The sequence below is a fragment of the Tachyglossus aculeatus genome, chromosome 23 (genome assembly GCF_015852505.1).
Source record: "Tachyglossus aculeatus isolate mTacAcu1 chromosome 23, mTacAcu1.pri, whole genome shotgun sequence".
NCBI lineage: Eukaryota > Metazoa > Chordata > Mammalia > Monotremata > Tachyglossidae > Tachyglossus > Tachyglossus aculeatus.
Window position 1 is genome coordinate 1,893,541 of NC_052088.1, and position 25,720 is coordinate 1,919,260.

General features: G+C 45.7%; 1 protein-coding gene across 2 annotated transcripts in view; it reads left to right on the plus strand.

Moving 5' to 3' along the window:
* The window catches only part of PCNX1 (pecanex 1), a 205,640-nt gene that overhangs the window by 163,117 nt on the left and 16,803 nt on the right, over positions 1 to 25,720 (plus strand). For both annotated transcript variants that reach the window (XM_038765983.1, XM_038765984.1), the window contains exons 20-29: positions 2,144 to 2,321; positions 3,750 to 3,858; positions 4,876 to 5,005; positions 6,831 to 6,889; positions 8,464 to 8,679; positions 12,975 to 13,228; positions 14,736 to 14,966; positions 15,928 to 16,028; positions 17,084 to 17,234; positions 22,687 to 22,917. In XM_038765983.1, coding sequence (XP_038621911.1) covers positions 2,144 to 2,321; positions 3,750 to 3,858; positions 4,876 to 5,005; positions 6,831 to 6,889; positions 8,464 to 8,679; positions 12,975 to 13,228; positions 14,736 to 14,966; positions 15,928 to 16,028; positions 17,084 to 17,234; positions 22,687 to 22,917 — 1,660 coding nt within the window. The remainder of the gene's footprint in view (positions 1 to 2,143; positions 2,322 to 3,749; positions 3,859 to 4,875; positions 5,006 to 6,830; positions 6,890 to 8,463; positions 8,680 to 12,974; positions 13,229 to 14,735; positions 14,967 to 15,927; positions 16,029 to 17,083; positions 17,235 to 22,686; positions 22,918 to 25,720) is intronic.

Consider the following 25,720-nt stretch of genomic DNA (forward strand, 5'->3'; position numbering starts at 1 on the left):
TACTTCTTAGAATGGCACTTGACACATAGTAAGCGCTTAACAAGTACCATTAATAATAATAATAATAATAGTAGTAATAATAATGGTATTTGTTAAGCCAGGCACTATACTAAGTGCTGGGGTAGTTACAAGATAATTGGGTTGGACACAGTTCCTGTCCCACATGAGGCTCACAGTGGTAATTCCTGTATTACAGATGAGGAAACTGAGGCACAGAGAAGTGCAGTGATTTGCCCAAGGTCACACAGTAGGCAGGTAGTGGAGCCAGGCATAGAACCCAGGTCCTCTGACTCCCAGGCCCATGTTCTTCCCACTAGGCCAAATGATTATCATTACCTATTATCGTTATTATTAAGACGTAAGAATTGGGTAGCTAAGTCTCTGTGTTGTTCCCTTGGTAATTGGGGAGGTTAGGTCCTTTAGAGGGTGGGAGGTTGATGAGGAGAAAGGAAGAGCTACAGTCTGCTGGGCTTCTGTCACATTAGGTGGAATTCTAGAAGGTTTGCGGAAGTCCACAATATTACTTTGCATATGGTGTAAATGGGAAGCTCTGGGAGGATTGTATTGAAGCAGTGTAGCCTAGTGGAAAGAGCATACAGCTGGGAGTAAAGAGAGCAGGATTCTAATCCCAGCTCTGCTACTGGGCTGCTGCTGCTGCTGTGTGACTTGGGATCTGTTGCTTGACTTCTCTGTCCCTCAGTTTCGTCCTCTGTAAAATGGGAATTAAATGCCCGTTCTCCCTCCTTCTTAGACCACAAGTTTTCTGCAGGACAGGGACTGTGTTCGATCTGATTGTATTGTATCTACCCCAGTGCATAGCACAGTGCTTGGCATAGGGGAAAGGGCTTAGCAAATACCACAGTTGTGATTATTATGGTGTTTCAGTGGCAACCATAGACTTAGGATGATTGCTGGGAAAGGAGCTGGGCTAAGTGGATAGAGTCCAGGCCTGGGAGTCAGAGGACCTGGGTTCTAATTCCAGATCCATCACCTGCCTGTTTTGTGACCTTGGGCAACTCACTTAACTTCTCTGTGCCTCAGTTACCTCATCTGTGAAATGGAGATTAAGACTGTGAGACCTGTCTAGGACATGGACTGTATCCGACCTGATTGTCTTGTATCCTGTCTCTAGGAAGGAGCCTGGCCTAGTGGAAAGAGTACAGGCCCGGGAGTCAGAGGACCTGGATCATAATCCCTCCCTGCTAATTGCTTCCTGAGTGACCTTGGGCAAGTCACTTAACTTCTGTGCCTCAGTTTCCTCAACTGTAAATCAGGGATTAAATCCTACTCCCTCCTATTTAGACTGTGAGCCCCACGTAGGACAGGGACTGTGCACTCCCTGATAAACTTGTATCTGTCCAGAGCTTTAAACAGTGCTCGACACATAGTGAGCGCATAACAAATACCATTAAAAAAGGAAAAAAGTCTACTCTATCACTTAGTACAGTGCCTGGCACATAGTAAGCGCTTAACAGATACCAGTAATAAAAAACAGTGAATAACAATTGAGATTATTTTCCTATGTATTACTTCTGCATTACTAATAAATAGAGCACAAGAGATTCCAGGAATAGCTGGCTTGAGATGAAATTTAGTATTATCATAGCCAGCAAAAGCCACCATTATGCAGAGTTGCTGTCTGTGTTAACCAAAATAGTCTGCAGAAAATTAGATGTAGAAACTCTGAAATGTGGTTGGATAAACCATACTGGCAAGGGAAACTTGTACTTGCTATTTTCAAATTAGAGAGGCTTCAGAACCTGGGCCTTATTTACTGAAAGGCATCTTGTCTAAATTTTATCAGGCTTCTAGAATGTCGCCTCTCATCAACCCCAGGAAAACAAATTGAGTTACGCCAATATCAAAGCATTCTAACTTGCATCCAGGCCACGGATGTCAGTCAATTTCCAATGTTTGAAATGTTGAAATGTCGAATTATTCAGTTGTTCCCTCAGCTGTAAAAATGGAGAATAAGACTGAACCCCAGGTGGAACAGGGACTCTGCGCAACCTCAAAAGCTTGGATCTTCCCCGGCGCTTAGTACAGTGCCTAGCATGTAGTAAGCGCTTAACAAATGCCATTTTATTTTTTTTAAAGTGTCTTGGTTTCTCAACTGGTCAATCCCGTTCTTCCCTCATTGCAGGCTAGGTGCTTTAATGATCACCATTGCTGGTTTGAAATTGCTCCGTTCATCTTTCAGTCGCCCGACCTGTCAGTATGTTACTGTCATCTTCACGGTCCTCTTTTTCAAATTCGATTACGAGGCTCTCTCAGAGACCATGCTATTAGATCTCTTCTTCATGTCCATCCTCTTCAATAAGGTAATTCAGCGCTGATAGGAATCTTCCGGAATATCGGAATATCTCGGGCCCTTTATCAAAGTTGTATTTGATGTGTCATCTCACCCCTGGGTTCTTTTAAGCAGAATGATTTCCACACTCGAATGCCAGTTTTCGGTGAGTTATGTTTTGAATTCCCTCCATTCCTGAGCAAGTGCTTAGTACAGTGCAGTGCAAACAGTAAGCGCTCAAATAAATACCATTGAATCAATGAATGAATGCAGAGCACAATACTTAGCTCTTAGGAGAGTACGATATAACCATGAAACAGACCCATTTCCTACCCACGACGCACTTACTGTCTAGTGGACAAACTGAGGTTTCGAGAGTGGTTCCCCAGGGGCAGATAGATCAGTCGTATTTATTGAGCGCTTACTGTGTGCAGAACTCTGTACTAAGCACTTGAGAGAGCACAGTGTAGCCAAGTTGGTAGAAATATTCCCTGCCCAAAAGGAGCTCACAGTCTAGAGGGACCACACAGTCAAAGAAAGAGGAAGAACTGTAGAGAATGCTGACTCTAAGATACTAGCAGCTAGAATAGAGGTAGGCTATAAATCGCCTAGAGAGAAAGAAAATCAGGCTGCAGGTAAGCAGTGAAAAACAGAAATGGAGAAACAGCATGGCCTAATGGAAAGAGCCCAGGCCTGGGAATCAGAGGTCCTGGATTCTAATTCTGAATTTGCCGATTGCTTGGTGTGTGGCCTTGGGCAAGGCACTTCACTTCTCTGTACCTCAGTTCTCTCGTTTTCCCTCCTACTCCCCCTCCTACTTATATATTTGGACTGTGAGACCCATGTGGGACAGGGACTATGTCTAACCTAATTAACTTGTATCTATCCCAGTGCTTATAACAGTGATTGACACGTAGTAAGCACTTAACAAATGACATGAAGAAGAAATAGAATCCACCTGAGTTGCAGCGACTACTGTCTTTCAGGTCTGACCCAATCGCTACTCATTCATTTCCACAATTTTAGCAAGTGACAGAGGGATGGGTGGATGACTTTAAAGTTGGCATCCTTTTGAATTTTGATTATTTTAAGAGCTTAAAGTCAGTTAGTCTAAGGCCGATTGTCCAGTTGGTAAACTGTCCGCACTTCTGGCCCTGTCTCTGAGGTTCATTAACACCTCTGACTCATTAACACCTCCACCAGAGTAGAGATCATGGATATAATAGGAAATGAAATGTAAACCCAAGAGATTATCTGCCCAGAGTTCATAATTCAGGAAAGTTTTTTTTTTCTCGAAGCTACTGTAATAAGTTACAGTTGGGGTTTTCTGATTGGTGCTTAAAATGTCATAAATGACAAGACCGATCCTTTTTTGCATGTCTGCTAGACCTGTTTCTTCATTAAGTCACAGATGAGTTTCTTCACTGGTTTTTTAATCTTTTTCATTTTCTTCTCACAGCTTTGGGAGCTCCTATATAAACTGCGGTTCGTGTACACTTATATTGCACCGTGGCAGATCACCTGGGGGTCTGCATTCCACGCTTTTGCCCAGCCTTTTGCTGTGCCTCGTATCCTTCTCAGTCTCGTTTCCCAAGAATTCCTAATTGCTTTCTGGCGTAGGAACGTTGCTTTGTGTGTTGTTCACTATGGGGTTGACCAGCAAGATCCTTGTAGCTTTATAGGCACAGGGTAGTTGTCGATTTGCAGCAAAAAGCAGCGGGGCCTAGTGGATAGAACCCGGGCCTGGGAGTCAGGGGGACCTGGGTTCTAATTCCGGCTCTGCCGCTTGTCTGCTGTGAGACCTTGGGCAAGTCACTTCAGGTCTCTGGGCCTCAGCTCCCTCATCTGGAAAATGAGGATTAAGACTGTGAGCCTCATATGGAACAGGGACTGTGTCCAACCTGATTAGCTTGTGTCTACCACAGCGCTTGGAACAGTGCCTGACCCAGAGTAAGTGCTTAATGGATACTATAAATAACAAAACAAAAGAAAATCTTCCAACTTCTCCTGCCCAGAAATGAGTTGTTATAAACAAAGCCTAAAATTCATGCTACTCGCCAGCTCAGTGAGATTCAGTTCAATTTAATTGGATTTATTGAGCACTTACCATGTGCAAAACACTAAACTAAGCACTTAATTTCAACACCGATGATCAAAGAAGCATGGACACTGGGTGTGGGATGGAATGATTCTCCAGATATTCACCCACGGGCAGGATATCATTTATTCATTCAGTCATATTTATTGAGTGCTTACTGTATGCAAAGCACTGTACTAAGCACTTGAGAGAGTATAATACATCAACAGACACACTCCCTGCTCACAGTCTAAATGCCAGCAGTCACAGCTTTGAAATGGAAGGATAGCTCTCTGCGTACTGAACAGAGCATTCGATATATAATCCCTCACATTTTAAACCTCGGCAGACTAGCTCTGCCCTATGTCCCTTTCACTCATTCATTCAGTCATATTTATTGAGTGCTCCCCTCATTCTCCTCCAGCTTTCTGTTTTGCCATGACGTGTTCTGGCCAAATCAGGTAATTTGGGATTACCGGTTATGTCCTTAACCAGATTTTTCCCTCAGATTCCGCCATGTTGTTTGTGCAGGCCATCGTGTCTGCCTTCTTCTCAACACCTCTCAACCCCTTTCTGGGAAGTGCAATATTCATCACTTCATACGTTAGACCCATCAAATTTTGGGAGAGAGATTACAAGTGAGTGAAATGAAGCCATTAAGATGTCACTTCTACTCTTTCCTTAGAAGAAACTGATGGTGTTACCACTGTATTAAATGTTAGAAATATCTCACAGCTCCTGGATTTGAAATTTTTCCTACCAGGGCCACATTTCTGTGTTTACCTTCATACTCCCATTTTGTTTATTTTTGCACAGATACAAGGTTTAAAACTTGGCTTCTTCTGTAGGGTTTTTTTTAGAGTAACTGCAAGATAAATGTATGTTTTACAGGTACCAAAATAGTGATTTACAAGTTCTAAAGCTTTACCACTGAAAGTCTGCTACTATAATTAGGGGTTAAAAAGGACCTAATAATAATAACTGTGGTATTTAAATGCTTACTATATGCCAGACACTGTACTACACACTGGGGAAGGTACAAGAGAGCAGTTTGGTTTCATAGCAATTTGAACTGTGTTAGGCAGGACAATATTTCAGCATGGCATTATATATATTAAGAAGCAGCATGGCCTAGTGGATAGAGCAAGGGCCTGGGAGTCAGAAGGTCATGGGTTCTAATCCCGGTTCTGCAACTTGTCTGCTGTGTGACCTTGGGCAAGTCGCTTCACCTCTCTCTGCCTCAGTTACCACATCTGTAAAATGGGGATTGAGACTATGAACCCAACGTGGGACAGGGACGGTATCCAACCCAATTTGCTTGCATTCACACAGTGCCTGGCAAATAGTAAGCGCTTAACAAATGCCTTAATTGTTAGTATTGTTATTATTATTTGTAACAGCAACATGCGTGTCTCCCAAACAGGTAAAACTTTGTTAAGGTTTCTGAAGTTTCTATCTGGTGAGGGGGTTAGGGGGAGTATGTCACAAAATATCACCGACTTTGTCATAATTCAGGATATATATATATATATATATATATATATATATATATTGATAAGCACTCTGTACAGTGCTCTGCACACAGTAAGTGCTCAATAAATACGATTGAATGAATAAAAGATGAAGTATAAAGACAGAGTGAAGACACTTCATCAAACACTGAACCTTCCGCTAGCCTCAGAAGTGTTTCCTTTAAATCAGTCCATTTCCATGTGTGGGAATGAAGGTAGTAGCTAAAAATGCAAATTGTTTCCAATTTTTCCAGTGCCAGCCTCAGTTTCTGCTCACTCTGCGGAAAAGGGCCCTTGGTATATTGCAACATGTAGCACAGAGAAGCAGCGTTGCCTAGTGGATAGAGTGCAGGCCTGGGAGTTAGAAGGACCTGGGTTCTAAATCCTGGCTCCACCACGTGTTTCCTGTGTGACTTGGGCAAGTCACTTCACTTATCTGTGCCTCAGTCCCCTCATATGTAAAATGGGAATTAGGAGTGTGAGCCCCATGTGGGACAGGGACTGTGTCCTACCTAATTAGCTTGTCTCTACCCCAGTGCTTATAATAATAATGATGGAATTTGTTATGCGCTTACTATGTGCAAAGCACTGTTCTAAGCCCAGGGGAGGTTACAAGGTGATCAGGTTGTCCCACGGTGGGCTCACAGTTTTCACACAGCTGACAGTTGGTGGAGCTGGGATTTGAACCCATGACCTCTGACTCCAAAGCCCGTGCTCTTTCCACTGAGCCACGCTGCTTAGTATAGTATCTGGCACATAGTAAGCGCTTAAGAAGCACCTTTAAAAAAATAGTGCCATTAGGTTTCAATTTCCCCAGAAATTTTAAGGCACTGTAGTATTTCTTTTCCTTCTGCTCTGTATTCCCTCTGACAGCTACCCCCTCCCCCATCCTCAGCCATCTTATTTACATATTTGGGGAGCGTCTATTAAGTATTTTGTGCTTTGTCCCCAGCACGAAGCGTGTGGACCATTCCAACACCAGGTTGGCCTCCCAGCTGGATAGAAACCCAGGTAATCATTCCGATTCATGGTTAAAATGACAAAAATGAAGATCAGGTCGGAAATACCTCCGGAACTTGATTTTCACACGGTGTCTATCTTGGATAGAGATCCCAGTTGTAGCCCAGTTCGAGAAGAACGTGTTCTCGTATGCAAAGTACTCTTTGTGTTTTTAACTTGGTCAGTGTAGTGATAAAAGAAAACGCCATAACTTCATGCATTTAGCCAAAATACCATATGGGGATAGCAAGTTGGATGCGAGATTATTAAGGAAGATGGGGTCGTTTTCAGATTTGAGAAGCTTTTTAAAAACTGTACTTGCGTGGCTCAGTGCAAAGAGCACAGGCTTGGGAGTCAGAGGTCATGGGTTCTAATCCCAGCACCGCCACTTGTCAGCTGTGTGACTTTGGGGAAGTCACTTAACATCTCTTGGCCTCAGTTACCCCATCTGTAAAATGGAGATTAAGACAGTGAGCACCATGTGGGACAACCTGATTATCTTGTTTCCCCCCTCAGCGCTTAGAACAGTGCTTGGCACATAGTAAGTGCTTAACAAATGCCATTATTATTATTATTATTATTATTCAACAATGTGATAGGAACCGATCTAATTTTCTTCCACTCTGTTGCTACGTGAGATCAGTCACCCTCTGCTAAGTGAAGAAGACACCCTATCTGTGCATTCTGTGCCAAAGAGATAATATGATGTTGGAGTGAACACATTTTCCTGTTCGTTAAGAAATGACCTTCAATTCCCTTTCATTAAGTTCTTCTGAAAAGAACTGGGAATGGCTTTTATTTATCTTAGTAGACAATTTATTTTTGCCTGAGGGGTTGGATGTGTGCGTGTATTTTATTTCCAAACACTGGCGCTTCCAATTTTTCTGAGTTTTCTCCTCTAGAATTTTCAGCCTTCTCGTCTTTCCAATATATTCATCTTCCTCAGTGGTACCAGAATGGAAACAGTGGTAGTTTAGATTCTGTGTAATTGATCTGGGACCCAAATCAGAGCTAAGCAAATAGGAGAATCCTGGACACTAGTTAAAAAGAAAAATCGGACCAGCAGAGGGATAAGATTTTTGAATGTTTGGCGTTCGGATGTATTATTTTTATCTACAACCGGTAACAGCCACTGAACAAAATATACACTCACGCAAAGATAGCCCAAAAAACAACCAAAGGAGTTACAAGGCCAGGGAGTTAAAGTAGGGAATAAAATTGAAAAAGAAAAAGGAAGAGGAACATAATAATCATCTTTACCAAGCAACACCTAGGTAGAATCTTAGCCAAAACTCCATCTACTTTGTAATATGAGCTGCATGGTTGCTTAAGCCAGGGGTGGTGCTGGGGGAAGAAGTGAGTTCAAGATAAAATCAATCAATCAGTCAGTCTTATTTATTGAGTGCTTCCTGTGTGCAGGCCACTGTACTAAGTACTTGGGAAAGTACAATAAGCAGTGACATTCCCTGCTCATAACAAACTGACAGTTTAGCGGGGAAGACAGGCATTAATAAATTATGGATGTGGACATAAGTGTGGTGGGGCTGGGGATCGATGATGTCTTTTTTTTTCTTCCTCTGCTTCAGGTTCAGATGACAACAATCTGAATTCCATATTTTATGAACACTTAACACGCTCTCTGCAGCACAGTCTGTGTGGGGATCTCCTCCTCGGCCGCTGGGGGAATTACGGAACCGGAGACTGCTTCATCCTCGCCTCCGACTACCTCAATGCCCTAGTCCATCTTATTGAGATCGGGAACGGGCTGGTCACTTTCCAGCTCAGGGGGCTGGAATTTAGAGGTAAGGCCATGACCGGAAGTCGGAGGACCGGGGTCCTAATCTCGGCCCATCGGCAGCGTAACCTTGGGCGAGTCGCTTGCCTTCTCCGAGCCGTGATTCCCTCATCTGGAAAATGGGGGGGGACGACTGTGAGCCCGCTGTGGGACATGGGCTCTGTCCAACCTGATCATCTTGAATCTACCCCAGAGCTTAGCACAGTGCCTGGCACGTAGGAAGTGCTTACCAAAGCCCATACAGACAGACAATAAAAAAAACATGGGAGTGTTGCTGATACCTCAGGCTTAACGTATCTGAGATGGATCTCCTCATCTTCCCCTTGAAAGTCACTCTTCCACCTCACTTTCTCATGGCAGTTGACCACACCACTGTCATCCTTCCCCTCTGTCAAGCCCAAAATGGCTACTTTGGCCCTTCCTTGCCATGCACCCCTTTTTCCTAGCCCTTGTGTACATCCATCAATAAATAGCATTTGCTGAGCACTTACCATGTGTAGAGCACAGTACTAAGTGCTATGGAGAACACAGTACAACAGTCTCAATAGACATGTTCTCTGGGCAGTCTAGAGGGGAAGAGGAGAAGTTCTGTTTCGGACATGTTTAGTTTTGAGATGTCAGTGGACGTCTAGGTAGAGATGTCCTGAAGGCAGGAGGAAATACGAGACTGCAGAGAAGGAGGGGGCGGTCTGAGCCGGGGACATAGATTTGGGAATCATCCGCATAGAGGTGGGAGTTGAAGGCTTGGGAGTGAATGAGTTCTCCAAGGGAATGAGTGTAGATGGAGAATAGATGGGGACCTAGAACTAAACCTTGAGGGACCCTCACGGTTAGCGGATTGGAGACAGAGGAGGAGCCCATGAAGGAGACGGAGAATGAGCAGCCAGAAAGATAGGAGGATAACCAAGAGTGCACAGTGTCAGTAAAGCCAAGGTTGAATAACGTTTCCCAGAGAAGCAGGCAGTTGACAGTTTCAGAGGCAGCTGAGGGGTTGAGGCAGATTGGGATGGCCGTTGAACTTGGCAAGAAGGAGATCATTGGTGACCTCTGAGAGTGCGGTTTCTGTGGAGTGAAGGAGACCGAAGCCAGATTGGAGAGGGTCAAGGAGAGAATTGGAGGAGGGGAAGTTGAGACAGCAGGTATAGACAGCTTGCTTAAGGAGTTTGCAGAGGAATGGTGTGGGGAGATGGGGAGATAACTGGAGGGAGCTGTGGGGTCAAGAGAGAGGTCTTTTTAGGATGGGGAGACACGAGCATGTTTGTCTTCCTGTAATTTTAGTGTCTGTCTCCTCGGCTACATTGTAAGCACCTTAGCAGCAGGCATTATACATACTAATTCTGTTGTACTTTCCCAAATGATGACTAATATGGCCAATAAATAATAGTAATAATAACTGTGGTATTCATTACATGCTTACCGCGTGCCAGGCACTGTACTAATTACTGGGGTGGACACAAGCAAATCAGGGTGGATACCATCCGTGGGACTCACAGTCTCAATCCCCATTTTCCAGATGAGTTAACTGAGGCCCAGAGAAGTGTAGCGGCCACCCAAGGCAAAACAGCAGACAAGTGGCTGAGCCAGGATTAGAACCTGTGACCTTCTGATTCCCAGGCCTGTGTCCTATCCACTACTAATCTCACTCCTCCCCCTAACTTACCCTTGCCAATCTATGTCATGATTCTTTCTGTCCCAGAAGCTCGTGACCTGAGTCACCATCAGCATCTCTAGTTTTCATCTGTTGCTTTCTGTCTACCGCCCAATCAGTCGAAGTTATTTATTGAGCGCTTCCTCTGTGCCGAGCACTGTATTAAGCATTTGGGAGGGTACAGCAGTACAGAATTGGTAGACACAAGCCTGGCTTACAAGGAACTTAGAGTCTAGTGGGGGAGATGGGTAGTAAAATACAGATAGAGGAAGCAGGAGAGTGTGAGGATTTGTAGAGAAGAAGTGAGGGGCTAGGGGTGGGGTGAGTTTCCAAGCGCTTAAGGGGTAAAGACCCCCATGTGTAAGCAACAGAAAGGGAGGGAAAATAAGAGGTTTGTTAGAGAAGACCTCTTGGAAGAGATACAATTTTAGGAAAGCTTTGAAAATGGGGAGAGTGACAGTCTGACCAAACATTCATTGATTCATTTGATTGTATTTATTGAGCACTTACTGTGTTCAGAACACTGTACTAAACACTTGGGAGAGTACAGTATAGCAATAAACGGACACATTCCCTTCTCTCAACAAGCTTACATCCTAGACAGGGAGACGATCATTAAGGTAAATAAAAAAATTACAGATATGGATGTAGTTGGGGTTGAGGAAGGGGTGAATAAAGGGAGAAAGTCAGGCTGACACAAGGGAGAAGGAGAAGAGGAAAGGAGGGCTTAGTCAGGGGAGGCCTTATGGAGGAGATCTGCCTTCAGTAAGGCTTTGAAGGGGGAGAGAGTAATTGTCTGTCAGATACGAGGAAGGAGGGCATTCCAGGCCTGGGGTAGGACGTGGTTGAGGGGTCAGCGGCGTGATGGACAAGATCGAGCTATGGTAAGAAGGTTAGGATTAGAGGAGCAAAGTGTTGGGCTGAGGTGAAGGAGGAGTGTAGTGAGGTCAGGTAAGAGGGGGCAAGGTGATTGAGGGTTTTAAAGCCAATGGTGAGGAGTTTTTGTTTGATGCGGAGATGGATGTGCCACCACTGGAGGTTCTTGAGGAGTGGGGAAACACGACCTGAACGTTTCTGTAGAAAATTGATTCAGGCAACAGAGTGAAGTATGGACTGGAGTGGGGAGAGACAGATGGCAGGGAGGTCAGCAAAGAGGCTAATATAGTAATCAAGGGCGATATGAAGTGGGAGAGAGTTCCAAACCAGAGGAAGGATGTGGGTACGGGGTAGGTGGCGAGGAAGACGAGATTGAAGTACAGTAAGTAAGTAGGTATTAGAGGAGCAAGATTCTGAGGTAATGTAGCGGAGGAGACCTGATAGAGGAGGGCCTTAAAGCCAATTTCCTGGGTCCACTCTTTTCTCTCCATTTACTGGCTTTCCCCTGGTCCATGCTCTGGTCTTTCTGTGGCTAGACAATTGCATCAGCCTCCTTGCTGGTCTCCCAGCCTACAAGCCTCTTCCCCCACCTCAGTGGCCTATTGGAGAGAGCCCGGGGCTCGGAGTCAAAAGGATCTGGGTTCTAATTCTGGCTCTGCCACTTGTTTGCTGTGTGACCTTGGGCAAGTCAATTTGCTTCTCTGGGCCTCATTTACCTCATCTGTAAAATGGTGATTGAGACTTTGAGCCCCTTGTGGGACAGGCAATGCGAATGCGTCCAACCTGATTAACTTGTATCTAGCCCAGGGTTTAGTACAGCATCTGGCACAAAGTAAGTGCTTAACAAATACCACAAATATTATTATTATTATCTTCCCAATTCTTAGTTCAGCCTACCTCATAGTAAGCGCTTAACAAATACCACAAATATTACTATTATTTTTGTCTACCCCAGTAGACAATATATTATTATTGTTAAATATAATATTATTATTATTATCTACCCCAGTGCTTAGTTTAGACTGGCACCATAGTAAGCACTTAACAAACAAATTCCACAAATATTATTATTATTATTATTATTATTATTATTATTATTATTATTATTATTATTGTCTACCCCAGCACTTAATTAAGCCTGGCACATAGTAAGCACGTAACAAACACCACAATAATCATCAGCAGTAGTATAACAAATCTCTTTTTCAAATGCTGTTGAGTCGTTTCCAATTCATAGCGACTCTATGGGCTTTTCTCCATAGTTTTCTTGGTTTAAAAAAAAAAAAGATAACTGAAGTAGTTTACCATTGCCTTCTTCCACGCAGTAAAAACTCAGGCCCCGGCCGTTGTCTGTGATCAACATTTTGATTGCTTGATCATCCGCCTTGACTCTTTCCCTGGCCGCTGCTGCCCAGCACGGGTGAATCAACTTTGTCCGACGCTTTGGCTTAGACCTTTCCATTCTGGGTAACGCTGACGAGAGGGTATCTCTCAGTGGCATAGCTCTGAGCTTCATCTGCGTATGCAAACTCTCCTGCCATGATAAGGCATTGATTCACGAAGAGAGTATAACAAGTACCACGATTGGTAGTACTAATAGTAGTAGTCATAGTAGTATTATCATCATATTATTATTAGCAGAGACTGTAATATCCCTCCAGCTGATGGGCTCTTGGCATTTCTTCTCTTTCTATAGTTTCCACGTCATCTTTACTATTGCTTCCCTTTTGCCCCAGACTGATTTTTCCTTCATTTGTTCGGTGTTGACCCGGTCTTAGGCACATACTGTCAGCAGCGCGAAGTGGAGGCGATCACGGAAGGGGTGGAGGAAGACGAGGGGTTTTGCTGCTGTGAGCCCGGCCACGCCCCCCATGTGCTGTCCTTCAATGCCGCCTTCGGCCAGCGCTGGTTAGCTTGGGAAGTGCTGGTCACCAAATATGTGCTGGAAGGCTACAGCATCACCGACAACAGCGCCGCTTCCATGCTCCAAGTCTTCGACCTGCGCAAAATCCTGACCACCTACTACGTCAAGGTAGGCCTCTGTGTCCATTCGGAAGAAGGAAGCAGGGTGGCCTAGTGGACAGAGTGTGGGCCTGGGAGACAGGGGGCCTGGCTTCTAATCCCAGCTCTGCCACTCACTGCTATCTAACCTTGGGCAACTCATTTACTTTCCCTGGGCCTCAGTTCCCTCGACTGTAAAATGGGAATTCAAGGAAGAGAAGCAGTGTGGCTTAGTTGATAGAGCACGGACCTGGGATTCAGGGGACCTGGGTTCTAATTGCGGCTCTGCCAGTTGCCTGCTGCATCATCTTGGGCACTTACTTTTTCAAGTTTAACAAGTTTCCCTCCTTGGCACGTGGGTAGGAAGAGCCATAGCTTTTCTCCGTAAAATTCCATTGTGGGCTTCTTCTTGAATTCATCTAAAGCCTTCTTGAATCTGTTGCTGTTTTGTCCCACCGTCATCATAGGGTAATGAATTCCCTGTGCTAATCCCCTCTAGGTGAAAAAGAATGGTTTTGAATCTCTCACCTTCAGGCTTTAATGGGTGCCCCCTCTGGAATTGGGTGAAACAGTGTATCTGTGCTCACCTGGACTGCAGCTTCCTGATTTTTCCAGTGCTCTGCACATAGTAAGCTCTCAGTGAATACCATTGATTGATTGATATTGAGTGCTTACTGGGTATGGAACACTGTACTAAGCACTTGGGAGAGTATAGTGCAACAGAGTTGATGGACCCTTTCCCTGTCCATGACTAGTGTACAGACTTTTTTTATGGTCTTTATTGAGTGCTTACTATGTGGCAGGCACTATACTAAGCGCTGGGATATATACCCAGTAATCGGGGTTGGATACAGTTCATATCCCATGTAGAGCTCACAGTCTTCAACCCCATTTTACAGATGAGGTAACTGAGGCCCAGTGAAGTGACTTGCCCCAGGTCACACAGTAGACAAGCAGCAGGGTCGGGATTAAAACCCAAGTCCTTCTGACTCTCAGACCCATTCTCTTCCCACTAGGCTACACTCCTCTAGCTATGTCCTCCCGGCCTTTATCGTTTTAGTGTGTTCTCGTTCGAAAGCTAGGGGTGTCTGGCTCTCGGTCCGTCTTTTCTGAGTCCTAAACTTCTCTGCCACTCAGCTCATCTGTAGAACAGGGATTAAGACTGTGAGGGCCATGTGGGACAGGGACTGTGCCCAACCTGATTAGCTTGTATCTACCCCAGTTCTTAATGTGGTGCCTGGCATGTAGTAAATCCCTAATGAATACCATAAAAAAGAAACCCAAAAAACCAAAATCCAGAAGTTCATATCCTGTGTACATCTTGGGGAACATCCAACGAAAAGAGAGAGATGCATTTGGATCTATGACTTTCTTGCTTTTCATTAAACCTCCTCCAATACTCCTGTAGACCAGAGCGTATTTTCCCAGCTGCATCGGACGATTCCGGATGTTCTTCTTTCACTTTCCCTGCCTCCCCACCACACAGTCCAATGTCCAAGGAGGCGTGGTCCACGTTTTGTCATCTCTGACTCTCCTAGGGCATCATATACTACGTGACAACTTCCTCCAAGCTGGAGGAATGGTTATCTAACAAGACCATGCAAGAAGGGCTTCGGTTATGTTCCGATCGCAACTATGTCGATGTCGACCCTACTTTTAATCCGAATATCGATGAAGACTACGACCATCGGCTAGCGGGGATATCCCGGGAGAGTTTCTGTGTGATTTATCTCAACTGGATTGAGTATTGTTCTTCCCGAAGAGCCAAGGTAGGTCCATCGGACCGAGACCATCCAGATCTCTTCCTTGGTCCAATTTTTTTTTCCAGTTTATGTTTGCTGCCGGTGGGGAATGTTTAGAGTGGAAAGAATGTGGGTTTTGGAGTGAGCGGACCTGGGTTCTAATACCGGTTTTGCCCTGAGACCTTGGACAAGTCAGTTCGCGTCTCTGAATCCCAGTTTCCTCATCCGCTTAGGCTGTGAGCCCCTCTGATGTTACTGGGCAGGCTCAGCCCTAAATCCCAGCCAAATTAGCTCCTGGAGTCACTTTAGGGGCTCTTGGTACACTTCCTCTGAATCCCAACTTCTTCCAGATTTCCCCCTTCTGTCGCAGGTTTGGGGTCCTTTTCTGCTCAGGGCACCCCAAGTCCCTGCACCTCTATTACCACCCACCCTTTGACTGAAGCCTAGCCCTCAAAAAGTTTATGGTCCAATTCCTTCCTACTTCCTTCCCTCTCATATAAGATCATTTATCTTCCAAATGCTATTTTATGAAAGATAAGTTTACCTTAAAGGAATTGCTATTACCTTTATGGTTACTTATGAGGACTTTGAAGTGTTTAAGAAATGAATCGAGGTCCCTTCTTCTTTTATACGGTATGTGTTAAGTGCTATGTGCCAGGCACTGTACTAAGCGCTGGGGTAGTCACAAGGGAATCAGGATGGACACAGTCCATGACCCACGTGGGGCTCACAGTCTTAATCCCTATTTTACAGATGAAGTAACTGTGGCCCAGAGACATGAAGTGACTTGCTCAAGGTCACACCGCAACAGACGAGAGGCGGAGCCGGGATTAGAATGCAGTTCCCCCTGACTCCCAGGCCCGGGCTCTAGTCAATAGGCAACTCTGCTTTGTGTGCCGTCCCTTCCGTTAAGAATCTGCTATCTCTTAGGTGTCGTTGCTTCCATATCTGTCTGTTGCCTAATATATTTTGTTGTTCTTTTCCCAAGCCACTAGATGCAGATAAAGATTCATTGCTGGTGACCCTATGTTATGGTCTCTGTGTCTTGGGGAGAAGAGCTTTGGGGACTGCTTCTCACCACATGTCTAGGTAAGTGAAGCAGTGTGGCTTAGGGGATAGAGCATGGGCCTAGGAGTCAGAAGGATCTGGCTTCTAATCCTGGCTCCACCACTTGTCTGCTCTGTGACCATAGGCAAGTCACTTCACTTCCCTGGGCCTCAGTTACCTCTCATGGAAAATGGGTATTGAAACTGCAAGCCCCATGTGGGGCAGGGACCATGTCCAACCCGATTTGCTGGAATCCACCCCAGAGCTCGGTACAGTGCCTGGAACGTAGTAAGCACTTCACTACTGCCACAATTATTATCATTATTATTCTCAGTGCCTCAGTTGCCTCATGCCTCAGTTGCCTCATCTATAAAATGGGAATCAAGAATCTGAGCCCCAGGTGGACAGGAACTGAGTCCAACCTGATTTGCTTGTATCCATCCCAGTGCTTAGAACAGTACCTAGCACATATTAAGTGCTAACAAATACCAAAAGTATTATTTTATTATTCATCTTTTCTACTTCATTTCTCTGGGCCTCAGTTCCCTCATCTGAAAATGGGGATTGACTGTGAGCTCCATGTGAGAAAAGAACACAATTATTATTATTATCAAATTCCAAAATTATTATTGTTATTATCATTGTTATTATTCTCATTATTATTCCAACTGAGAAGCAGCACGGTTATAGTGGAAAGAGTCCTGGCCTGAGATTCTGAAGGAACTGGGTTGTAATCACTTGCCTGCTGGATTGGGCAAGTCGCTTCACTTCTCTGGGTCTTAGTTTCCTTATCTGTAAAGTGGGAACAAAATATCTGTTGTCCCTCCTATTTTGACTACAAACCCCGGGCTGGACAAGGACTGTATCTAACTTAACCTCAGCTGAGCCCAGTATTTTGAAGTGGTTGACACCTAGCAAGTGCTTAACAGATATTTAAAAAAGGAACCTCAAATGAAGAGGGAGAGAGATAAACCTCCTTTTTGATTTTCATTTAACCTCCTCTGATACTCCCGTAGACCAGAGCATATTTCCACCACCTGCATCAGAAGACTTGGGTGCTCTTTTAATACTTGACTTTCACTGTTCAATCTGCCTAGTAATTTGGAGTCGTTCCTCTATGGTCTTCACGCCCTCTTCAAGGGAGACTTCCGGATCTCCTCGATCCGAGACGAATGGATCTTTGCTGACATGGAATTGCTAAGAAAAGTAGTGGTCCCTGGAATACGCATGTCTCTGAAATTGCATCAAGTAAGTGGAAAACCTTTTTCAATCAACAATCAAAGGCATTTATTGAGCGCTTACTTTGTGTGGAGCACTGTATTAAGCGCTCAGGAGAGTACAATACACAAGGAGCTTACTATCTAGAGGGGAAGATAGAATTGGACAGAGCCCGGGCCTGGGAGTCAGAGGGTCATGGTTCTAATCCTGACTCTGCCACTTGTCTGCTATGTGGCCTTGGGCAACCCACTTCACTTGTCCGGGCCTCAGTTCGCTCATCTGGAAATGGGTTTGAAGACTGTGAGCCCCATGGGGGACAGAGACTGCGTCGAACCCGATCTGCTGATATTATAATAATAATTGTAGCATTTTGTGAAGTGCTATTTGCCGAGCACTGTACTCAGTGTTGGGGTGGATACCAGTGAATCAGATTGGACACAGTCCTTGTCCCACGTGGGGCTCACAGTCTCAGTCCCCATCTTCCAAATGAGATAACTGAGACACAGAGAAATGAAGTGACTTGCCCAAGGTCACACAGCAGATAAGTGGTGGAGCTGGGATTAGAGCCCATGACCTCCTGACTCCCAGATCTGTGCTCTATGGTGCCTGACGCATAGTAAGCACTTAACACATACCACTGTTATTAATCAATCGTACTTCTTGAGCGCTTACTGTATGCAGAGCACTGTACTTAGCCCTTGGGAGAGTACAACCCGGCAATATAATAGACACATTCCCTGCCCACAACAGTGTTACAGTCTAGAGGGGAGCTTGAAAAGGTCTGGAAAGGCATTGAGGCCTGATACATACGTGCACGCTCACACCCAACACTCACGCCCACACAGAACCTCCCTTTTTCCGTACAAAATGCTGTCAGTTTGTGACGAAAACGGTCAGTGGGAGACCATGGTCCGAGGGCCTGTTAATATCCCTTTACCCTCTGGCTTTTGAGGGACCGATTTCTCCAAGGATCTCCTGTGGTCTCAGAGGCCTCGGGCTCTTCTCAAACTCCAGGGAGGCATCCCGGGCACCCTTAGGAGCTTGGCTTACACCTAAAGAGAGTGCCCAGGTTCCCGCAACTTGTCCCAGCCCCTGCCCAGGTGCCATTAATAATCACTCTTGAAAAAGACCAAGCCATTTCGCTGCCTGCTGCTGATCTCTGCCCAGAGCCCCGCCAGTGAAAGCACTGGCTGAAAGAAGAAATGAACAAATGAGCAGCTGTCGGTAGTGTTATTACATGAATGTAAAGTAATAAATGACAGATTCATGCATAAGTGCTTGAGTGGGATAAATGAGTTTACGTCTAAAATGTTTTCTTCTTTGAAGCTTCCAGTTTGTGACTGACTTTTGCAAAGTCAAAAACTAAGAGCAGTGATTTCCAGCAAGATAGCTGTCTTGATTTTCCCCGTCTCCCAATCTGGAAAAGCCAAAGTTCTCTTTTTCTCATTCTCTCACTCTCTCTCCTTTCTCTCTCTCTCACATTCACTTTCTGTCTCCCTTTCTCTGTTTTCCTCTCTCTCCCTGCCCGTCTCACTCCAACTCTCTCTCTCTCCCCGTCTCACACACATTTTGACTTCTATCTCCCTCTGTGTCTCCCTCTCTGTCTCTGCCCCTTCGTCTGTCGCTCCCCGTCTGCCTCTCACAATCAATCAGTCATATTTATTGAGAACTTACTATATGCAGAGCACTCTACGAAGCGCTTGGGAGAGTACAAAGCAACAGTACAACAGACACATTTCCCAGCCCACAGCGAACTTACAGTCTAAAGGGGGAAACAGACATTAGTAGAAATACATAAGCTATGGATTTGTATACAAGTGCTGTGGGGCTGGTGGGGTTGGTGAATGAAAAGCCCAAGTCAGGGTGACGCAGAAGGGAGTAGGAAAAGAGGAAAGGAGGGCTTAGTCAGGGAAGGCCTCTTGGAGAAGATGTGCCTTCAGTAAGGTTTTGAAATGGGGGAAGAGTATTTTCTCTGTCAGATATGAAGAGGGAAGGCATTCCAGGCCAGAGGCAGGATGTGGGTGAGAGGTCGGCGGCAAGATAGATTAGATCGAGGTATAGTGAGAAGGTTGGCAGTAGAGGAGCGAAGTGTGTGGGCTGGGGTGTAGTAGGAGAGTAGTGAGGTGAGGTAGGAGGAGGCAAGGGGATTGAAAGCTTTAAAGCCAATGGTGAGTAGTTTCTGTTTCATGCGGAGGTGGATGGGCAACCCCTGGAGGTCCTTGAGGAGTGAGAAAACATGGATTGAACGTTTTAGTAGAAAAATGATCCAGGCAGCAGAGTGAAGTGTGGACTGGAGTTGGGAAGAGAGAGGAGGCAGGGAGGTCAGCAAGGAGGTTCATTAATTCATTCATTCAGTCATATTTATTGAGCACATACTGTGTGCAGAGCACTGTACTAAGCACTTGGAAAGTACAGTTTGGCAACAGATAGACAATCCCTACCCAACAACAGGCTCACAGTGTAGAAGCAGGGAGACAGACAACAAAACAAGGCAGTTGTTGCAGTAATCGAAGAGGGATAGGATAAATCCTTGGATTAACATGATTGCAGTTTGGATGGAGAGGAGAGGGTGCAATTTAGGGTATTTTTGAAGGTTGAACTGACAGGATTTAGTGGTAGATTGATTATGTAGGTTGAAATAGGGAGAGGAGTCAAGGTTTCGGGCTTGTGAGATAGGAAGGATGGTGGTGCCATCTACAGTAATGGGTAAGTCAGGGATAGGGCAGGGTTTAGGTGAGAAGATAAATTCAGATTTAGACATTTTATGTTTGAGATGACAGCAGGGCATCCAAGTAGAGATGTCTTGAAGAAAGGAGGAGAAGTGAGACTGCAGAGAGGGAGAGAGATCAGTGCTGGGGATGGAGATTTGGGAATTATCTGCATAGAGGTGGGAGTTGAAGCCACTGGAGCGAATGAGTTCTCTAAGGGAGTGGGGGTGCAGATGGAGAATAGAAGGGGACCCAGAATCTTGAGAGACCTCCCACAGTTAGGGGGTGGGAGGCATGGGGGAGCTCACAAGAGAGACTGAGAATGACATAGGAGGAGGAGGAGAACTGGGAGAGGACAGTGTCAGGGAAGCCAAGGTTGGATAACGTTTCCAGGAGAAGGGGGTGGTCGAGAATGTCAAAGGCAGCTGAGAGGTCAAGGAGGATTAGGATGGAGTAGAGGCCATTGGGTTTGGCAAGGAGGAGCTCATTGGTGACCTCTGAGGGCAGTTTCGGTGGCATGAAGGGGACAGAAACCCAGTTGGAAGGGATCTAGGGGAGAATTGGAGGAGAGGAGCTTGAGACAGCGAGTGTAGCCAACTCACTCGAGGAATTTGGAGGGGAATGGTAGGAGGGGGATGGGGCGGTAACTGGAGGGAGCCATGGGGTCGAGGGAGGTTTTTTTAGGATAGAGGAGACGTGAGCATGTTTGAAAGCAGTGGGGAAGAAGCCATTGGAGAGAGACCAGTTGAAGTTGACGATCAGGGAGATAAGAAGGGAGGGGACAAGGGTTTTCATAAGGTGCAAAAGGATGGGTTCGAATGTGCAGGTGGAGGGGGTGGATTTTTAGGGAAGGCAGGAGATCCCCTCTTTAGATGCTGCTGGGAAAGACAGTAGAGTTGAAGAAGGGGCAGGAGGTGGAGGGACTAAGGAAGGGCAGGGGATATTTTCAGAAGCTCATGCTTAATAGTGGCAATTTTCTTAATAAAGTAGGTGGCCAGCTCATTGGAGGCAAGGGATGGTGGGGACTGGGGTCCAGGGGGCCTGAGGAGGAGTTAAATGGAACAGCTGGCGAGGGTGATGGGCACAGGTGTCAATAAGGATGGAGAAATTATTTTGCTGGCAGAGTTAAAGCACCACAAGGACGAACTTGAAGTGGATGAGGTTGGCCTGATATCTAGATTTCCGCCAGCAGCTCCTCTGCGGCTCGTGCACAGGGTCGAAGGTAGCCAACTTTGAGCTGATCCATGTCTGGTGGTTAGTGATATGAGATACCTCTCTCTCTCTCTCCCCCCCCCCCCCCCCCCCCCACACCCCACCATCTCCCTCTGTCTCTCTTCCCGTCTCTTTCTTTCCTTCTGTATTTCTGCCTCTGTCTTTCCCTTTCTCTCTTTCTCTTCCTCTCTCCTCTCTCTCTCCCACACTCTGTCTCCCTCTCTCTCCCTCTTTCTCCCTTTGTCCCTCTCCTTTCTCTCTCTCTCTCTCTCTCTCTCTCTCTCTCTCTCTCTCTCTCCCCCTCTCCCTCTCCCTCTCCCTCTCCCTCTCCCTCTCCCTCTCCCTCTCCCTCTCCCTCCCTTCCTCTCTCCCTCCCTCTCTCCTCCCCTCCACACACACTCTCCCTTTCTCTCTCTCGGCTTCTTCCCCAAAAGAATTCCATGTCTGGTCCTTCCACTCTCCTTTCCCAATCTGCTTAGGGGCAAAAGAGGGCCAGGTCAGCCCTCTTAAATGTCTTAGAAGTTGTTATTGCTATTAATAATAGTAATAATAATAACACCTGTGGTGTTTGTTAAGCACTTATTATGTGTGAAGCGCTGGGTTAGATACAAAATCTTCATGTCCCACATGGGGCTCACAGTCTAAGTAGGAGAGAGAACACGTATTGAATCCCCATTTTGCAGATTGGGGAACCGAGACACGGAGATGTGAAGCAACTTGCTCAAGGTCCCAAAGCAGACAGGTGGCAGAGCTGGGATTGGAAGTCATGTCCTTTGATTCCTGGACCCCTACTCTTTCCACTAGACCACACTACTTCACCTTCACCTTTTTTTTTAATTTTCTTTTCAGTGGTATTTATTAAGTGCCTACTATTAGCCAGTCACTGTTCTAAACGCTGAGGTAGTTTGGACCCAATTCATGTCCCACAAGAGGTTCCCAATATAAATTCTGCTCCCAGAGAAGCAGCATGGCATAGTGGATAGAGCCTGGCCCTGGGAGTCAGGAGGTCATGATTTCTAAACCCATCTCCGCCACTTGTCTATTGTGTGACCTTGAGCAAGTCATTTCACTTCTGGGGGCCTCAGTTACCTCATCTGTAAAACATGGGGATTGACACTGTGAGCCTCACTTGGGACAGGGACTGTGTCCAACTTGATTTGCTTGTAATCCACCCCAGTGCTTAGTAAAGTGCTTGGAGTAAGCGCTTAGCAGATACTATTTATGATTATTATTATTATTATTATTATATCCCCATTTAACAGGTGAGGGAATAGGGCACAGAGAAGTGAAGTGGCTTGCCCAAGGTCACGCAGCAGGCAAGTGGGGGAAACTGGGATTCATCTTTCTCTGAAAACGAAGCCAAAAGAAACCAACTCATTCAATCGTTTAGTCGTATTCATTGAGGAATTACTGTGTGTGGAGCACTGTACTCAGTGCTAAATAAGGAAAGCCTAGAAGCGGGATTCGACCCACACCTCCAGGGGAGACCATGACCTGAACATGGCCCCATAAACCGCTTGGCCTTGCCAAATCTTAAAACGCCGATCTTGTTTCCGGCCCAGGACCATTTCACATCCCCAGATGAGTACGAGGACCCCAGCGTCCTGTTCGAAGCCATCGCGTCGCACGAGCAGAACCTGGTCATGGCCCATGAAGGGGACCCAGCCTGGAGGAGCGCCATCCTCTCCAACTCCCCCTCCCTGCTCGCACTGCGGCATGTCATGGACGATGGCACCAACGAATATAAGATCATCATGCTCAACAAAGGCTTCCTTAGCTTTCGAGTCATCAAAGTAAGCTTCGGGAAGCTGGGCTTGGGTGGGGAGGCTGGCAGGGGGCAAGCCAGGGTGCAGGGGGATCTTGGAACCTCCAGGAGAGAAGCAGCGTGCCCTAGTAGATAATAATAAGAATTATGGTATTAAGTGCTTTCTATGTGCCAGGCACTGTACTAAGCACTGGGGTGGATGCAAGCAAATTGGGTGGGATGCATTCCCTGCCCAAGATGGGGCTCACTGTCTCAATCCCCATTTTACAGATGAGGGAACTGAGGCCCCGAGAAGTGAAGTGACTTGCCCAAGATCTCACAACAGACAAGAGGCAGAGCCGGGATTAGAACCTTCTGACTCCCAGGCCTCTGCTCTGTCCACTAGGCCATGCTGCTTTGGATGGAGCACGGGCCTGGGATTCAAAAGGACCTGGGTTTGTTCGTTCATTCATTCATTAATTCATTCATTGTCATATTTATTGAGCACTTACTCTGTGCAGAGAACCATACTAAGTGCTTGGGAGAATACAATATAACAATAAAAATGGACAAATTCCCTGCCCACGACAAGTTTACAGACTAGAGGGGGAGACAGACATTAATTGAAAGAAAGAAATTAAAGATACCTAATCCAGGTTTAACTCCTCTGTGTCTCAGTTACCTTATATGTAAATGGGGATTAAGGCTGGGAGCCCCATGTGGGACAGGGAATGAGTCCAACCTGATTAGCTTGTATCTACCCCAGGGCTTAGTACAGTGCCTGGCACATAGTAAATTCTTAGGCAGTGTACTAGCTATTCTGGTTGGACACAGTCCCTGTCCCACAAAGTGCTCCTACTCTTAATCCCCATTTTACAGATGAGGTAACTGAGGTTCAGAGAAGTGAAGTGACTTGCCCAAGGTCACACATCAGACAAGTGGTAGATCCAGGGTAAGAACCCATGACCTCTGACATCCCGGCCCATGCTCTATCCACTAGGCCATGCTGCTTCTCCGCAGATTTCGGTGCTCTCTTAACTATTATAAATGTGCTCTGAGCAGCAGTCATCTTGTAAAGTCAACATAACAATTAATATAAATTTATCCCTTGGTAAGAAAAACCATACTGTTACTTGGACTTAATTTTTTTAATGGTATTTGTTAAGCGCTTTCTATATGCCAGGCACTGTACTAAGTGTTGGGGTAGATACATGCTAATCAGGTTCAACACAGTTGCTATCCCACATTGGCCTCACAGCCTTAATCCCTATTTTTTGTTTTGTTTTGTTTTTGATACTTGTTAAGCACTGACTGTGTGCCAGGCACTGTATTAAGTGATGAGGTAGAAACACGTTAATCAGGTAGGACAGAATCTCTGTCCCACACTGGGCTAAGAGTTTTAATCCCCATTTCACGGATGAGACAATTGTGGCAGAGAGAATGTTTTTTTGTTGGTTTGTTTTTTACGATTGAGCGCTTCCCATGTGCCAGGCACTGTTCTAAGCACTGGGGTAGATAAAAGATAATTGGATTAGACACAGCCCCTGTCGTACATTGAGCTCGTGGTCTTAATCCCCATTTTGTAGATGAGGGAATTGAGGCTCAGTGAAGTGAGTGACTTGCCCAAGGGCACCTAACAGACAAGTGGTGGAGCCAGGATAAGAATCCAGGTCCTTCTGACTCCAAGGCCCATGCTTTATCCACTAGGCTATGCTGCTTCTCTGATGGTGATTAAATCTCTTCTGCAGTGAGCCAGTTTTTCAGAACAGCAATAACATCATCCACCCATTTTATGGTTTTGGGCTTTTGTAGAACACTGAGCTCCAGCTTTCTGGTTACGGTCACTTCTGGGCATTGATCTATTTAAGTTCCTCAAGCCCGTCAATCCCCTGGATTTTAAAATCACCAGTCTTGAACAAGGTGAGCTCCTTATTTAGAGACCCTCCACAGCTGTTTGGTTTCGTAAATGTTTCGGAATCTGGCCGCGACCTCGTTGGCGTAACATTTTGGATTTTTGAACAGAGAAAAGCATTTCAGTAGGCTTTCTCTGCGGGAGAGAGAAAGGAAATAATAGTTATTATTATTATTATGCGAGTTGTTATGCACTTACTCTGTGCCAAACACCATTCTAAGTGCTGGGGTAGATACAGGTTAATCAGGTTGAACACTGTCCCTGTCCCACATGGGGCTCAAAGTCGTAATCCCTATTTAGCAGATGAGGTAACTGAGGCCCAGAGAATAATAATTATGGTATTTGTTAAGCACTTGCTGTGTGCCAGGCACTATACTAAGTGCTGGGGTGGATACAAGCAAATCGGTTGGACACAGTCATTTATCCCATTTGGGGCTTACAGTCTCAATCCCCATTTTACAGATGAGGTAACTGAGGACAGGGAAATGAAGTGATTTGCCCAAAGTCATGCAGCAGAGAAGTGGTGGAGCCAGTATTAGAACCCATAACCTTCAGACTCCCAGGCTCTATCCACTATGCCATGCTGCTTAATTCTGTGACTTGCCCAAGGTCACATAACAGACATGTGGTGGAGTCAGGATTTGAACCCAGGTCCTTCTGACTCCCCGGCCCATTCTCTAACCACTAAGGCGCAAGGTAATTAGCACTGGCCTATAAACCCACAGAAATGTTCAACAACATTGCTCATAATGGTGGCATTTGTTGAGCGCTTCCAGTGGGCTGGGGTTCAGGTGGAGGATTTAACCCCACGAATCCTGCCCACGGAGTTAGTCAGTCGTAGATATTGAACGCTTATAGTGTGCAGAGCACTGTACCAAGCGTTTAATCTACCAGACACATTCCCTGCCCACAGTGAGCTTACAGCCTAGTGGGGGAGACA